We start from the raw sequence: 15,863 nt of genomic DNA, 5'->3' as shown, positions 1-15,863 counted from the left end.
TGTGGGCGCCAGGCCCGCTCCCCCGCCCCGCCCGCGCGCGGCGCCACGCCGCCGCCCCGCTCCCGGGCAGCCGCCCCCCCGCCCCCGCCGAGGCCATCCCCGGACCCGATTGGCTGCCGCCGGGGCGGCGGGACGGGCGGCCCCGGGGCGCGAGGTGGGGGCGGGCCCGGAGGCGGCCGCGCGGCTGAGGGGAGGCTGCCCGTGAGCGGGCGCCTCTGAGGTGAGGGGGGGAGCGTGGCCTCCCTCCGCGGAGCCGGCGCAGCCACCCGCGAGTCCCCCTTCGGCCTCGTACCCGCCGTCCCGTCCCGTCCCGGGCCGGCCGGCCTGAACTGCGGCCGGGGCGGCGCTGGAGACCTGCGGGGCGTACCGGCGGCAGCTAGCGCCTGCCGGGGAAACCCCGCCGGGGAAGTCCGGCTGAAGCCTGGTGCATTGAGAAGCGGCAAGTCTGCGTGCGCTGGTGAAAAGGCAGGGTCTGCAACGCTGCTTCTGTCTTCGGGTTTCCAGTGGTTTCAGAGAGTTTGAACTGTCTTTCACCTGTAAAACGCCTTTCAAATAACCAGATAGATGTGCCAGATTATACTGACTTTTATAGTATAATTTGTACATGTCTGTGGTTTGAGTGTTTCCTGTAAAAGTCATTTTTATGCTGTATTGTGAGGCTGAGGGAAAAAGGGAAATTACAGTATTCTTAAACAGGTAAAGATAAAATAGTAAGTCATGGGAAACAGGGAAACGGGCACAAACACAGCAAACAGCATTGTTAGACAGAACTCATTTGTCCTCATCAGATCAGATGCCTTCATCACCAAATTAAGTCTCTTGGCTTACAGCCGAAGAGTCAATGATTCTTATTCATCTTGAAATGTATTAGGCTATTCAGGCACTCTGTGTTGAAATTACTGGATCATTCCAGTCCATTCCAAATACGTAGACCGACTCTGAGTAAGTATGGCAAACACATTTCTATCAAAATGAAATACTTCGTTCTTTGTCTTCTATTCCATACATCTTTGTCAGATATTTCCTCCCAGAAAGTCAATCTACTCATTGTAATTGCTGGGTGGTATCTGGCTAACGTGGATGCTTTTTTGGCAGCTCAAACAGCAGCTGAATGCACACTATACTTCTTTCACATCTTCCCACTGGCGTGTTCCATACCAGGCAGGGACGTTTTTTCACAAAGCTTTTGCTCCTTTTGCTCACCAACGTTAAGATTTTTAACAGCACGGCTGATACTGGAGAAGCCTTTGCGCCAGCTGCGTAACATTAAACATGCAGCCTCTTTCGCCGTGATTGTTAGGCTGCTTTGATACATAGTATTTATGCCAGGGGATCTCTGTTATTGCTCAAATTGAGTTATTTCCGTGGGTAGCTTCTTGTGTTTTGATTTATCTCTACTTTAGCATGCGTTCTTGCCTCATGTACTGTACCCAATTCAAATCTGTTAAGAAAATAAAGTCTATGCATAAAAGATTCCTAAAAGATGAGGAGCTTCACATTATGTCAGGTGCTTATCAAGTATGCTGAACCCGACTCTTGCTATAGAGCATCCTTTTGGGACATGAACAAAGTTTTGTCTTCCCTCTCCACCGTGCTATTTACCACGTAAATGTCACTTCCATGAGGCGGCCTGCCGATGAACCTCCAGCCAAGGAGATCGGTCATCTCCTCATAATTAGACCAAGCTTTTAATCTTTTGGTCAGTACAGCTGGAATGATCTTAACCTGAATTCCCGGTTGCTGCTAGCATGGCTGAGGGTCACTGGAGAAACGCGAGCTCTGCATGGATTGGGCAGAGGCGAGTCAGGCAGCAGCAGGATGGCCCGTGCGGGCATGGGGCAGCCTGCCGGTTACAGACAAAGGTTCAAGGGACTGAGCTGCTGAAATCCTGAAGGGATTGCCGAAAACGTCTGAATTACGAATGTTTCGAAGACTTGTAAGTTGGCTGTCTCTTTACAGTGAGATATGAGTGATAGTTTTCTACCTAATTTCAAGGTTCTGCTTAAAGTAGTGAGAGCTTTACCAGTCAAAGTGTTCTCTAAACTATGTATTTTTCCCTATCATAGTGGCTGAAATGGACTTTGATAAGATGATTGTCCATACCACCATTTCACCTGCATTGTCACATTGTAATTTTATTGATTTTTTTTTTTGAGGGGGGTAAGAAGCAATACAGATTTCATACTGAAACTCACAGATTCCTGCAACATGGTTTCCATTTCACCCCTATTTACTCTCAGAACTGGCCGAGCTCTTGCGCGGCCTTTTCTCCGGGACGTAATCTGAAGCAGACATTCAACATGGAGGGAGGTTTTGGTCAAACAGGATTTTGGGGACCAAAAGTAGGGTATTACGCTGAGGAGTACTGGCTGACGGTCACAGCGGGAACCGGCCTTCCCGCCCTGCAACTTCTCAGCGGCAGCTTCCCCTGCTCCGTCCTTCGCTCCGGTAAGCCTGCGCCTGAGGGTAACTAACTAACTAGCTACCTTCCCACAGCTGTCTGGTTTTCCAGTAGGTCCACTTTTTAAGGTTAAAGCAGTAAAGGTGATCAAGCACTGCAGCAGTGCAAGGAAAGCCTCGAACGGTAAGGCACGTTCCCAGCCAGTTTCTGCCTTCCAACTTCTTGGATGGGTGCGGGGCGCTGCACTCTCCTTAGATCGGTGTTCTGCGCGCCGTCAGTCAGTCGTTTTTAGATGCAGCCTGATGGCTTGAAAGGCTTGGCTTTAAAACACTTCGGCTGAGATCTGTGTGAATAATGGAAAACGAAATGTCGTTTGGGACTGACCCCCGCCGGCGGCGGCGGAGGCTGCGCGACACTGTTGGGAAGGCGCGGGAGTTGCGGTTTACGGTTCTGCCGTAAAGCAGCTCTCCCGGGCGGGCGGTCGCTGCCGCCCTTGGGAGGTGAGCGGACATGAGCGGGAATGGCCGGAGCAAGGCTCTGGAGCTGCTGCGGTCGCTGCCCAGGGTCAGTCTGGCCAACCTAAGGCCCAGCCCAGGCTCCAAAAAGCCGGTGAGTGCCTGCAGTTTGTCGGGTGGGTCGCGGGCATGCTTTCTCTCCGGCGGCAGGACTCTGCCTCGGCAGCGGGAACGCCCGGCCCTGGTGGCGGGTGCCTCGAGGGCTGTCAGAAGCCCTTTGGGGAGGCTGCGGCAGGCCCAGGAGAGCGGCCTGGCCAAAATAGGCATGGGAAGGCTGAGGAGTGGGTGGCAGTGTTGTGCGTGTTGGCTCTGTTCTTGTCCTTTGTACGTCTCGTAGCCGATGTGAGTAGCCATCCCCACAGAGAACGGGCTGATGAGTGGCCCTAGCTAACCCTCAGAATGCCATCATTGGGGAGCAGAGGGAAACAGTAAAAAAGTATGGAATACCAACTGTTTCTGGGATAGAGTAATACATTTGAAAAGGGAAGGTTAAAATGCTTAAAAAGAAAAGGAATGTGATGCCAGCCCACGATTCCTGTTACTCCTGCTTTCTCGAGAACAAAACTAAACATTCTCTTCCCTGTCTCCTTGTAGAGTGATAGAGGAGTAAAGAAAAGAAACCAGGATGAAGCCCATCTGGTTTAGGGGAAATATCAGTGAACAGGGGGATGAGGTTCAAGGGCTAAAGTCATAGGAATAGAGAATCGGCAGGGAGCACCAAGCAGCACTTCCCTGTCAGTGCTTAAGGCTCCTCAGAGCTGCCTACAGAGCTGGTGAGTGCTGCGTAGTTGTAATCCTGTAAACCTGTGACAAGACAAGAGAATGGAAACTCTTCCCCCCTGCAGCTCTTGGGGTTCCCCTGTAAAGTTACTTCACTTGGAGCTGTGTACACCCAGCTTGCCCAGGGTCAAGCCGAACTAGAAGAAGCAGCCCTGTGCAGGACTGGAGTGGTGATTCTTAAGCTTTTTCAAACTAATCCAGCTATTTTCAGGCTTAGCATCCAGAAGTTGTGAGATAGTCTGAACTTGAGGTTTGCTAGAACTGATGCTTTCCTCGTAGTGTTTGGTCTCAGCACTTTTTGTTTTTCAAGGTAGCTGTTGAGTTTAGGAATACACTTTTTTTTTTTTTTTTTAAATCTTGAAAGTAGAGGGGTTTTGTATGCTCACTGGGTCTTTAGCAAGTAACTTGCAACTCCATCTAGGAAATGAGCATTCTTTTCCCCATGTTACTGCTAACTGTTTGCCTTCAGGTAGAGTTTGTACAAGTGACCTCGGCTCTGTTTCTCTGGTATTTTTCTTTTGGTGTCTGACAGCCTTGTTCTGTGATTAAGGAAGTTCTCAGATAAGCAGATTTAAGAGCATTTGACTTCACAAACAGAAGTTGCAGCAAAAAAAAAAAAAGTTTTGATTGGCTCTGCTGACAGTCTGAAATCTGGTCAGTGTACTGATTTGATTCCATTTGTGACCAGATACTGGCAGTGTACCTGTGTTAACCAAAGTCATCGTGTAATCTAGTGTGTGTACAGGCAACTGCCAGAAAGAGTGGGTGGGTCAGCTGTGCCCTCCATTTACCTCCAGGTGCTCACACCCGCTTTGTATTTTGTACTGCTGCAAGAGGTTGTGCGGTGAGCCAGAGCAGGGAACTAAACCAGTTGAAAACTAGTGACAAAAATTAGTTTTCATCTAGTTTAATTCCCTGACTTGTCCAATGCAGAGCCACACAACTGCTTGTGTCAGCACAAGAGGTGCTGTGAGTAAAGAAGCACAGCGTGCGGGCTGGGGACAAGTCAGCTTCCTTTGGTGGCAGGGATGCACAAATCTGTCCAGCACAAATCTGCACTTGAACTCTATACTCTTTAGTATTAATACAGGTAAGCTGTGCATCTTAGGTCAGATGATATTTCAAATTAATTAATGCATTTTTTTCTCATGCATGTCCGTACTGACTTTTCTATTAATATTTCAGTGCATGTTAAGTGCTCCACAACTTTGGAAAACTTACAGACACAATAAAGAGCATAAAACATCCTAGTTTATGTCTTTGTGGTGTTAGGCTAATAATCGAGTACCATGATGTAATGAGCAGTTTTCAGACCTGAGTTTTACTCAATACTCCTTGCTGCAGTCTTAACTGCATAGAGTGGTTTGTAGGATTAGGGGTGCTTGAAGTTTGGCTCTCTGACTGTTGAATACAAAAAATGAGAAATTGAAGGGGCGTATTGTAGTCTCTTTAATAATGAATTATTTACATTATTATTGATCCAACAGTGACTATGCTGTGATTTAACCAAAGTTAGCTTATAGTACAAATACTGTTTAGAATGTGTTGCTTTACGTGTCTCCAAGCCTGACTGATTCACGTTGAGGAACACAATGGAGAATAGCAAATGTGTGAATTGTGTTGTGCAGATATGAGACTAGTTAGCAACATGACATTGCTCTTTCCACATGTGTTTACATTCCAGTGAATATTAGCTTCAATGGGAAAAACTTTGTAAGATCAAATGGATCCATCAAAGTGATGCACAGATGTGATCGTGCCTCTTGGAGCTGAACAGTGAACTCTACCATGTGCAGCACAGTGGCAAGGATTCTGAAGCTCCTGGCTCTATCTTATCCCTGACAAAGCGTGAAGAAATCAAAATGAGCCTTAGTGCTGCACATTTTTTAGTACATGAATTAAATGAAGACACCTTACACAGAAAACTTGATTAGTTAGGTCAGAGTGAGCTGGCACCGCTTCATTTAATAGTGGTCGCTCCCAGCTGCTCATTTGCTCCCTTGGTTACTGCCTGTTTTGTCATCCTATAGATATTTGCATACCCATGAATTGTACCGAATGGTGCAACTGACGTGGATTTTAAATTTTTAAAAAAAAAAAAAAGGTTTTACCTTTGCTTATCTTTTCGATCCCATTCACCATTTGGCTGTGCAAGTGCTTCTGCTGGCACAAATAGGAGGTGAGTGCAAGAAGATTGCTGAACTGCTACTTATGGCTGCAGTGCTCCTTCAAAGTGCTCAGGAAACTAATAGCTTAGTATCACAGTCTTAATTTAAAAAATAATAAAGGTTTAAAATGCAATTTTCTCTTTTTTGATTTGTAGTCACTAGAAATGGCAACAGTTGCAGACTCTTTGGAAAGTCTGAGTCCGTGAAAAGAATTATATTTGTGCATAGCATATACAGTCTGTTTCCCTGCCCCTTGAAGTAGAATTGATTTTTTTTTTAAATTTTTTTTTTATTTATTTTTTTTTTTCATTGTCAGTGTTTGGAAACTTCTGAGCACTGAGCAACTTGCTCGTGAAATAGGAGAAAATATGAATAGTAAATTCAGGACAATTCTCTAACTTGGAGAGTGCAGGTTATAAGAGGTAGGATTAAATACTAGTATTCATTTTATTGCAATATGTGCTTATGTAAACTTTCAGACTCTTTGTGGTGCCTACCTAGAGCTGTGCTCTGCAAAAATCACATTAACTGCTTTTCTGACTATTTTTCCCCGTAGAAAAGAGCTATCTCTTAATTTTGCTTGAGAATCAGCATTTTGCTCAGTTGTTTATATCTCTGAGATCTTACGTTTTATAGATATTTATTTCCAAAGTAGTTGACTAAACGTATCATTGATTGTTTTCAAGGAGAAAAGACGTGGCCGTGGAAGATACGGAGGTAGGAAGTGTGGTCGAGGTCACAAAGGAGAAAGACAAAGAGGAAATCGCCCCCGATTAGGCTTTGAGGGTGGTCAAACTCCATTTTACTTGGCCATACCAAAATATGGGTTTAATGAGGGACATAGGTAAGTTTCTTCACATTTACTCAGAAATTAATCATTGTCTGCTTTTCTTGGATCTTCCTCCTGAAGCCAAAATCTTATATGCCAAAACAGGCCTAACTGAAAATGAGATATTCCTCTCAAACTGTTAGCTTCCTTACCAGCAGAATGTTCAATTTTTTGTGAGATTATTTTTTTAATTAATTCACTTATTTTCTGTTGTTTTACAGCTTTGCTTATTTACCCTTTTCTTTGCATAATCCCTCATATGTAGCAGGCATATGTAGGCTTCCTCCTACAGCTGAGTGCCTTTTACCTCTGAAACCACTCCTTCATATATGCTTGTTTCTTTCTGCCTGTCTGTGCAGCAGATAACTTAGTGAACTGACTGGGAAACAGTCCCATTGACTTGAGTGAGGATGTTGGGCATGGAAATGTAATCCAAAGCCTTGCTTTGTTATTTCTCTTCGCTTTATTCACCTTAAGCTCTGATCTGCCGCTAGCCAAACAATTCTGCTTTTCTTCATTACTCTACTTTTTTAGCCCTGCAAACTGGGGTCTTTGTCTGTCTGTACTCCATCTGTTCCACCTAGGATCTTAACAGGCTCTTTGATAGCAAATCTGCTGGATGAGGCCATTAAGTCATCTTTCACCATTGTTCTCCTCATGCATTCTGCCTTGTTTGACACTTCCGTCCTCTTTTCACATTGTGCTTGTTTATGCCATGTCCATCTTCCAGCTTTTTAACGTTTAAAATTATTCTTCTAACATGTCTTTTCTCCAGTCACTGTTCTTAGCTGGGGAGCTGTATGCCAGTGTTTTATTCATTTCCTTCACTTACACTGTCAATTACAAAATTTTGATGTTTAAAAATTTTTTGTTGTTTAAAGCTGGTTTTGTTTCCTAAGATAGCATGTATGTTACCTGGGTCACTAACCATTTTGTTGCTTTTAGTATGGTTATGAAAACTTCTGTACCCATGAAATACTCTTATAGGCATTAGTAATAAAAACATGCCACCCCTAGCAGACTGTTCAAGAATGAAAAGACTAATGTGTATTTGTTTGTGAATTGTTAAGCTTGCAGTTTGATTTCATGTTTCATTTGCTGATATAACTTCATCAAATAGCTGTGCTTTTCTATATTTCCATTCTTTATGCATGCAGTATAACTTACAGACCTGTCCTGGTTATTAAAGGTTTTCTCTGTGAGTCTTACTAGTTTTGAAGTATGATTCAATCTCTATTTCCAAGTACTGTCATTTTCTCCTGTTTGCTTAAGTTATTAAAAGAGTAAATGAGAAGCACTTTTGATAGCTGAAGGCAGAGTGTAGATCTGCAGTCCTACAAAGGAAATGCTGCAGAATGCAGACACTGAGCTTCTTATGCTAACAATGGTCACAAGTTCATGAATAACCAACAGCAAAAATCCAAGCTTCTGCAGTGACAAGAAATTAATAGGGTCTTGCTTTTTTTCAACCACATCTGACAGCATGTGGAAACAAAGAAAGTGCTCTGTAATTTCTTTTCAATGTTGCTTGCAAAATTTCAATGTCAGGCTATTGTAAATGTTTTTCTAGTGAATATTGTAAGTGCACTTGAAAGATGCTATTGTGGCAGGATGGCAGCATGCTGGACAACGTCTCTGCTTGTTTATCTTCACCTCAGTCTTCTTTCTGCAGTCGTGTTCCTCCACTTCTAGCACTTTTGCTCTGTTAGGAACTGTCTGACAGTGCAAATTCTGTTGCTTGTCTGTCTTAGCTTGCCAGTAACAGAGATAAGCTTCTTCTCAGTTTTTCTGCTACCACTCACAAATTTTCTCTAGCAGTGGTCACACTGATTGTATGAGACAGTTTTGAGCATCAGCATAAATGGTATGCAGTAGGCATAGACACTGGGATTGGGAAAACTGTTCGAAGGATTGGTTTGTGTAGTAAAGTTAGAACTTCATAAAACACAAAAGTAGATTCTGCAGAAGCTGATGGCTATTGACAAAATATTCCAGCTTCCTTTGGGGATATGGTTTAATGCATATTTTCTCAATATTTCTCTTCCTTGGTGATCTTTTGAGCAAGATTCCATTCAATACTTGTGAGATGTCAGGTACAGTGATAATGGACTAAAAAATCTTGTTGGATAGAAGCAAGCTATGCAGGAGCACATACGGCATTTGTCTGATAGCCTTTGACTAAATTTGTGGGGGAGAGCGTATATTTGGTTTTGACTCTGTGGGGTTTTTTGTCAAATTTTCTGAATGTATCAGTGAAGCTACCAAACTGGATTCCCTTTGAAGATGGTAGCTATTTAGAATCCTGTTGACTTACCAAGAAATGCTGACACTTTAATTTCTTCATCTTTCTTGCTTCCTTAAACCAGTCAGCAGGTAGAGAGGTATTCTGGAGTAAATTGAGCTCAGCAACAGCAAAATGATTAATGTCATATTGGAGGTGGGGGGGTGTGAGCAAAGCTGAAGGCACAATGGAGTCTTGGGCTGTAACTAGGGCTTGTATTTGCATTAAATTAAAGTTTTTGTTTATGGATAGGTGTGTTTTAAATGTTTACTTGGTAGTTCTAGGAGTAGGTAGAAAATAGAATACAGTGTGGTGAATCTCAGTTGACCAGTTCCTATTAAAGCTTCAGTTTTGTAAATGTCTCATTTTTTTGTTTGGGTTTTTTTTGTTTTCCTCTCCCCAGCCGCAGGCGTCAGTATCAACCCCTCAGTCTTCAGAGGCTCCAGTACCTGATTGATTTGGGCAGAGTTGATCCCATGCAACCAATTGACTTAACACAGCTCACTAATGCCAGAGGTGTAACAGTGCAGCCTCTCAAAAGGGATTATGGTGTCCAGCTGGTGGAGGAGGTATGCATACAAGACACTTTTTACTTCAGGCAGGATAAAGCCTTGGGTTTTCAGTTTTTCCATACCGGGCTGTCAGATTGTCCTTCCCATGTTTTGGAAGCATCTTTGCTTCTCTAAACTAGGTTGCTGTGGAATTTTTGTGATAATAAATCCACTAGAGGGCACTGTGTGTTCGCAAAAAAAAAAAAAATCCAGGGTGATGTTTTAAGACCTGAGAGACTACCAAAATGATAGTTAAGGAGCACATAACAAGAGGTCGAACTAGTATTTTAAAACAGAAGACTCTAATGTACTGGAAGAAATGTATGAATATTTTGGAAAGGCAGAGGGTTTTTTTCATTCAACCCAGGTGACTGAGTTAGAGCAATTTGGTTACCTGCCTTGGTGCAGGGAACAGACAAATAATAATGTTTTGCAGGATTTAATGTTTCTCACAACTTTGCAGAGAAGAATGAATGTTTGTCCAAAAATACTCATTTTAATGGTACTCTAATATGTGTTGAAATTTACAGGGTGCTGATATTTTTTCAGCCAAGGTAAATATTGAAGTGCAGTGGGCATCTGAATTAGCAATTGCAGCCATAGAAAAAAATGGAGGTGTTGTAACAACATCGTTCTACGATCCAAGGAGTTTGGGTAAGAACTTATTTTCATTTCTGCCTTTTTTTTTTTTTTTTTTTTTTTTTTAATGTGTGAAGATTAAACAATCCAAATCATAGTTTCAAACATAGTTCTTACTGGAAAATAATCCAGTTCTATTCTAAAAGCTTCAACAACGCGTTGTTATACAAATGTTGAACTGTAATGCATCCTCAGTTTTGATTTTTTTTAACCATTCACCTGTTTAGCCCTACCAGTGTTAGTAGTCATTTACCAATCAGCCAGTTAAAGAAATCCAAGTAGCTTTGTAAACAGAGGAACTAATAAAAGATTGTTTCTTTGAATTTTTGTCTTCTAACTTTCTCACGTGTTTAATAACACTAAGAAAATTCAGGAAAAAAATTAGATTTAAAAAACATGGTGGATGTTTATATTTTTAATTTAAAATACTTTTCCAGTTAAAGTGAGGAAATAACTACGTTACAAGCTCAGAATCATTCCAGTCAAAATGACTATTGTTTTCGGAACACTTTCACTGAAGAACGAGGCTTTGCTTTGCTTGAGGCTGCATCCTGCCTAATATTCATTCATGCAGTTTTTATTGACAATAATGGAGCTTTCATGTATGAATGAGGCTGAGAACAAGAGGAATAGACATTTTTAGTGTGCAAAATATGTTACCCTGGAGTGATACAATTTCTTTTTTTCCAGTCCAGAAAATAATCAAAATACTAAGGTTAAAAGGATCTGGAATGTAATTTGCCAAATTCAGTAAAACTTGAGGAAGAGAGGATAGTCTCACAATGATTAAATAGGTGCATGTGCCATTGATTCTTTATTTAAAATACTTACAGAAGCACTAAATTTGACATTTGTTGGTACAATGTGTAAATAGCTGTGCAAATGCATTGCTTCTAACCTGGAAGTCAGTCCTTTAAATAAATGGTGGCATCTAGCTTAGTTAATGTGTCTTTCCAAAGTGGGCATTCTAAATATATTAGAAGTAATGATTCATCCAGATTGTCACTCTAAATACCAGTTAAAACAGAGTTGTTTGTTTGGTTAAGTGAAACTTGTAAACCACTATCTCATTCTCAACAAGATTATTCTTAAGATTTGGGTTTTTGCTTGATGCTTTTTAATAAGACTATAATAATCTATTTAGCACAAAATACTAAATAAGAAGGTGTCATTTAATGTCTTTAAATATGTATTATAAAGCATAGTATCTAATTTTCTTTCATGTTCACCCACAGAAATTTTATGTAAGCCAGTAGTATTTTTTCTGCGTGGCCAGCCTATTCCAAAGCGAATGCTTCCACCGGAAGATCTAGTCCGTTACTACACAGATGCCAGGAATCGTGGTTACCTGGCAGATCCATCTAAGGTTGCGGAAGCCAGGCTTGAACTTGCCAAGAAATACGGCTATGTCTTACCAGACATAACGAAGGATGAGCTCTTCAAAATGTTAAGTGCACGCAAGGATCCTAGGCAGATATTTTTTGGTCTTGCTCCAGGATGGATCGTAAACATGGCAGACAAGAAAATTCTAAAACCAACTGATGAGAGGCTGTTAAAATACTATAGCTCATGAATTCAGGACTGGAGACAACTGCAGGTGTTCAGGAAACATCTGGGTATGAAATAATGGATACGAAGTGGTGTTTGTTTTTTTTAAGACTCCTGTTACACTAGACAAAACATAAATTTTTGTTTATGTAATCTTCTGGTGTAGCTCTCAACTTCTTTATTGTCATAATACAGTGTATGAAAAATCTTAACATTTGGAAACAGTGTAGAGTCTGACATAAAGTGTGTGTTCGGGCACTTTCTCTTGCAATGATTTGCCAGTTATTTTTTCAGACAAAATGTTTCAGTGTTGCATTTATTTCAGAGGATGATTCCAAAGAATAACTTGACCTAATAATTAGTTTATATTCCCCTCTCCCCCCAAATTTAAAATCAGAAACGTGGCAGTACAAAACTAGTATTAGTTTTACAGTTGTATTACATAATATTATAACTTACGTTTTAGAAAATGGTATCTTGAATACCTCTAAGAGATAGACCATCTATTTTTAGATGGGGAAAATTAAGAACGACCAGAAACAACAAAGTACAGAGGAATTTATTAACCTCTTCAATTCCATAGCAATGTTTTGGATTTTGCCACTGCCATCAATAGCACTAGAGCTTGAGAGGTCTTGATTTTTGACTTATTCCTTCAGATGGATTTGAGAAAGACAGGGTATGCAGTTTAAAAGAACTTTCTAAATTTAGGAGAAAAAAAAAAAAGATAGCTATCTTAGTCATAGAATCATAGAATTGTTTAGGTTGGAAAAGACCTCTAAGATCATCGAGTCCAACTGCCAACCCAACACCACCATGCCCACTAAACCATGTCCTGAAGTGCCATGTCTACACGTTTTTTGAACACCTCCAGGGACGGTGACTCCACCACTTCCCTGGGCAGCCTGTTCCAATGCCTGACAAATCAATGGCTTTTATTATTCAAACAGAATTTAAAACTTGTCCAGACACAAATGTGATGTCATTAATAAAAATGCATAGCAGAATCAAGAGTCAAAGAATATTAGGCAGTGACAGTAGATTTTGAAGGATGGAGATGTGATGGACAAAGTACGCAATTGGATTCAGTTTTACGCAATTGGATTCAGTTTTCAGCTTGATCACAGACTGCATATATGACAGTGGACAAATGAATTTAGATGTTGTGAAAAGTTATGAAGAAATTATTTTTATGGGAAACTGTTTTAATCACACCAACTTGATACAATCTTGAAAAATATTTTCCAACAAATGTTTGTTTCGTCAATCTCTCCAGAATACTCTACTATTAGTATGCAAGAATATTCTAGGTTTCATTCTAGGAAGCTTAGGATTGGGCATTTGGGATGATGAACTGTCATGGTTTAAGCCCAGCCAGCAGCTAGGCACCATACAGCTGCTCGCTTACTCCCCTCCCTCCCACTAGGATGGGGAGGAGAACTGGAAAAAAAGTGAAACTTGTGGGTTGAGATAAGAATGATTTAATAACTAAGTAAAAAAAAAAAATATTACTAACAATAATAAAATAGAATAATTGTAATGAAAAAGAATAAAATAAAATAAAGAAAAAAACAAGTCATGTACAATGCAGTTGCTCACCACCTACTGACTGATGCCTAAGCAGTGATCTGCCCCCCCCCGGCAAACTTCCCCGTTTATATACTGGGCATGAAGTTCTATGGCATGGAATATCCCTTTGGCTAGTTCGGGTCAGCTGTCCTGGCTGTGCTCCCTCCCGGCTTCTTGTACACCTGCCTGCTGGCAGAGCATGGGAAACTGAAAAATCCTCAACTTAATTGTTGCTAAGTAGCGCTTATCCTAAAACATCAGTGTGTTATCAACATTATTCTTGCACTAAATCCAAAATACACTGTACCAGCTACTAAAAAGAAAATTAACTCTATCCCAGCTGAAACCAGGATGTGAAGCAAGCAGTAAACTGGAAGATGAGAGAGGAGACTAAGTTAATCTATCAGAACTTGCTCTGACTCCTCAGAAGTTAATGAGATGCTTCATAATTACATGAACTTTAATGGAAGCTGAATTTGGCTTTAAAATAAGGATAATTTTGTTATTAGGATGCAGGAAATGGTGCAGAAGATCAGAACACAAGAAGAAGTCTTGCTTTCCAATTTTCATGTGCCTTGGGAAATGCTACTTAAGGTTTTCTGTAGCTGCCAAACCATCCCATCTCCCAGGGAAAGCCCTCTGAGTGCCAGAATCTCCTGTTTCTCCTGTATAACACCTGTATTTCACTGGTGTGCCTCAGGGTTGGAGGGGGTGAGAAAAAAAAAAATTAAAAGATCTTCTTTTTCTTTCAGAAAATAGCAAGAAGTGGATGAATTTTGTTGGTGTTTGTCAACCAGCCCAGATTTTTGCTTCACTCAACAAACTGCCTTGTCAATTAATATGAGCATCTGTAATCACAAAACAAAATAAAACAAGTTTTCTATTCTCATGCTGTTTAAAGAATCTGAAATCCAGAGCTTAACAATGGAAAGTCACTAATTCTTGACAACTTACGCTTCAGCTTCTATTGTTCGTTGTTAATATGTGTTAGATGCTATCAGTAATGGTTGTTCTCCTGACTTGTGGTTTAAGTATAGGTGAAACAGCAAAACAACACCAATATAAAATTGGATTGTGAATAGCAGGAATTTGGTCTTAGTGGCGTTAACATTCATATTTTATAAAGTCCACAACACTTTTTTGGCACATTGAGAATAATACTGTGTGCCAAAAAAAGTATAGCTAGTGTTAACTTGAATGTGAAGTAAATAACTTTCTCACTTTAGATGTATCCTGTTCTGCATCCTGATGATTGTTGGTTTGGAACCTTAAATGACAAGTAATACTTTTTTTTTTTCTTTTTGTTATTACAATACTACTGCCTCCATTTGGGAAGGAGTTGGGGGGGAAGAGTATTTATTGCCTTCCCTTATTTGTGCCATAATGTTTCTGTTTTTATGAATCAATTCACAATTGTATTTTGTGGAGGTGGTGGTACTCAACAGGAAAGCTACTTAACTGGAAGCAAAGAAGGAAGTTAGTCATATTAGTGAAGACCAGAAGACAAAAGTGTTTATGTATCATTGTGTATTTTTGGGAGGAGAAGGGGGGGGGCAACTTTGTTTCCACTCCTGCTCTTTGTATTAAAATGAACAAATTGCTCTTGGCAATTTTTTTTTTCTAAATCAACTTCTTTGATATACACACGCGTGCACGCGCTGGTTTCTGTAGGTTTCTAAATGGTTTTCAGGTGAAAGGGTAACTTGGATAAAATGATAACAGTGAAAGAAAGAATGAAAACAGGAAACAGATGTCTGGTGACGTTGAGGGATTGGATAGCACTTATTCAGTGAACGACGTCTTAGTCACAAGGCAGCTGTATCCTGGCTCTGATACTATAACGCTACAAATACCTTGGAGCCAAAACAGCCACGTTCCACAAAATCCGGTCATTCTGCTTTATAAAGGTGATCTTTTATCATCTTATAATTGGAGAGGGCAAAAAGGGCTGTATGTTGCTTTATTTAAAATATGCAACGCTTGTCTTTTTTTCCTCTCTTCTGTTTACAGTAGCTTGTATTTTATAATGGTTGTTCTGATTTTTATTTACTAGTGAAAAAAGTGACAAGGCTATAGAGGATTTCCTGTTCATTTTATCTCGTCAGGAACACAAGTCTCCTGGCAACTGAATACAGAATTATCAAAAGCACAAATCAGTTATTGACAAGGTTTCTAATAAATCCATAATAAACAGCCTTCCAATGGACTGTTGTTTATATGAGGGTCAGGCTCACTGATGCAAGGCTCTAAGCTAGCACTGGCATCTAAGGCCATTCTTTTTACTTAGGAATATGTACCGTGTTTTCATGTTCATAAGATAAATGATTGCCTTGGATATCCTGTTTTGATAGGGGTTTTTCATATGCAACAATGTATTACACAGCAAGAAGCACCCAATTTGCTGTAACCGGAAAAGCATTATCAGGTAGCTGAGGAAAAGAAGTGTTATTTGTGCCATAAAATACTGAAAGCCATGTCAATTTTTATTGACAACATCATACTTTTGAATGGTTCCTTGATAAAACTGATTTCATATGCGAGACTGAAATAAAAATAAAGGCCTTTGAACGAGTACATACCTT

At 40.8% G+C, this 15,863-nt stretch overlaps 1 protein-coding gene across 2 annotated transcripts; it reads left to right on the top strand.

The window, feature by feature from the left end:
- Positions 1-2,833: 2,833 nt before the first annotated feature.
- Positions 2,834-14,170, top strand: MRPL15 (mitochondrial ribosomal protein L15). Of its 2 annotated transcripts, XM_030012030.2 has the most exons (6): positions 2,834-3,010; positions 6,551-6,708; positions 9,378-9,543; positions 10,056-10,179; positions 11,400-11,780; positions 14,034-14,170. In XM_030012030.2, exons 1-5 carry the CDS (start codon positions 2,912-2,914, stop codon positions 11,735-11,737), a joined length of 885 nt encoding a protein of 294 aa, XP_029867890.1. In that variant the 5' UTR covers positions 2,834-2,911; the 3' UTR covers positions 11,738-11,780; positions 14,034-14,170. The 2 variants fall into 2 exon arrangements, with proteins under 2 accessions (XP_029867890.1, XP_029867889.1); XM_030012029.2 differs by lacking the exon at positions 14,034-14,170 and having other exon boundaries at positions 2,856-3,010; positions 11,400-11,970.
- The last annotated feature ends 1,693 nt before the right edge of the window (positions 14,171-15,863 follow it).

Source organism: Aquila chrysaetos, chromosome 4 (genome assembly GCF_900496995.4).
Source record: "Aquila chrysaetos chrysaetos chromosome 4, bAquChr1.4, whole genome shotgun sequence".
Taxonomy (NCBI): domain Eukaryota; kingdom Metazoa; phylum Chordata; class Aves; order Accipitriformes; family Accipitridae; genus Aquila; species Aquila chrysaetos.
The sequence above is the reverse complement of the archived record's forward strand: the minus strand, read 5'-3'. Positions and strand labels throughout refer to the sequence as shown.

Bases quoted from the DNA above. Each gene is read 5' to 3' on its own strand.
- MRPL15 (XM_030012030.2), top strand. From the start codon at position 2,912: ATGAGCGGGAATGGCCGGAGCAAGGCTCTGGAGCTGCTGCGGTCGCTG. The intron at 3,011-6,550 runs GTGAGTGCCTGC...ATTGTTTTCAAG, and splicing joins GCCCAGGCTCCAAAAAGCCG to GAGAAAAGACGTGGCCGTGG. The intron at 10,180-11,399 runs GTAAGAACTTAT...GTTCACCCACAG, and splicing joins CTACGATCCAAGGAGTTTGG to AAATTTTATGTAAGCCAGTA.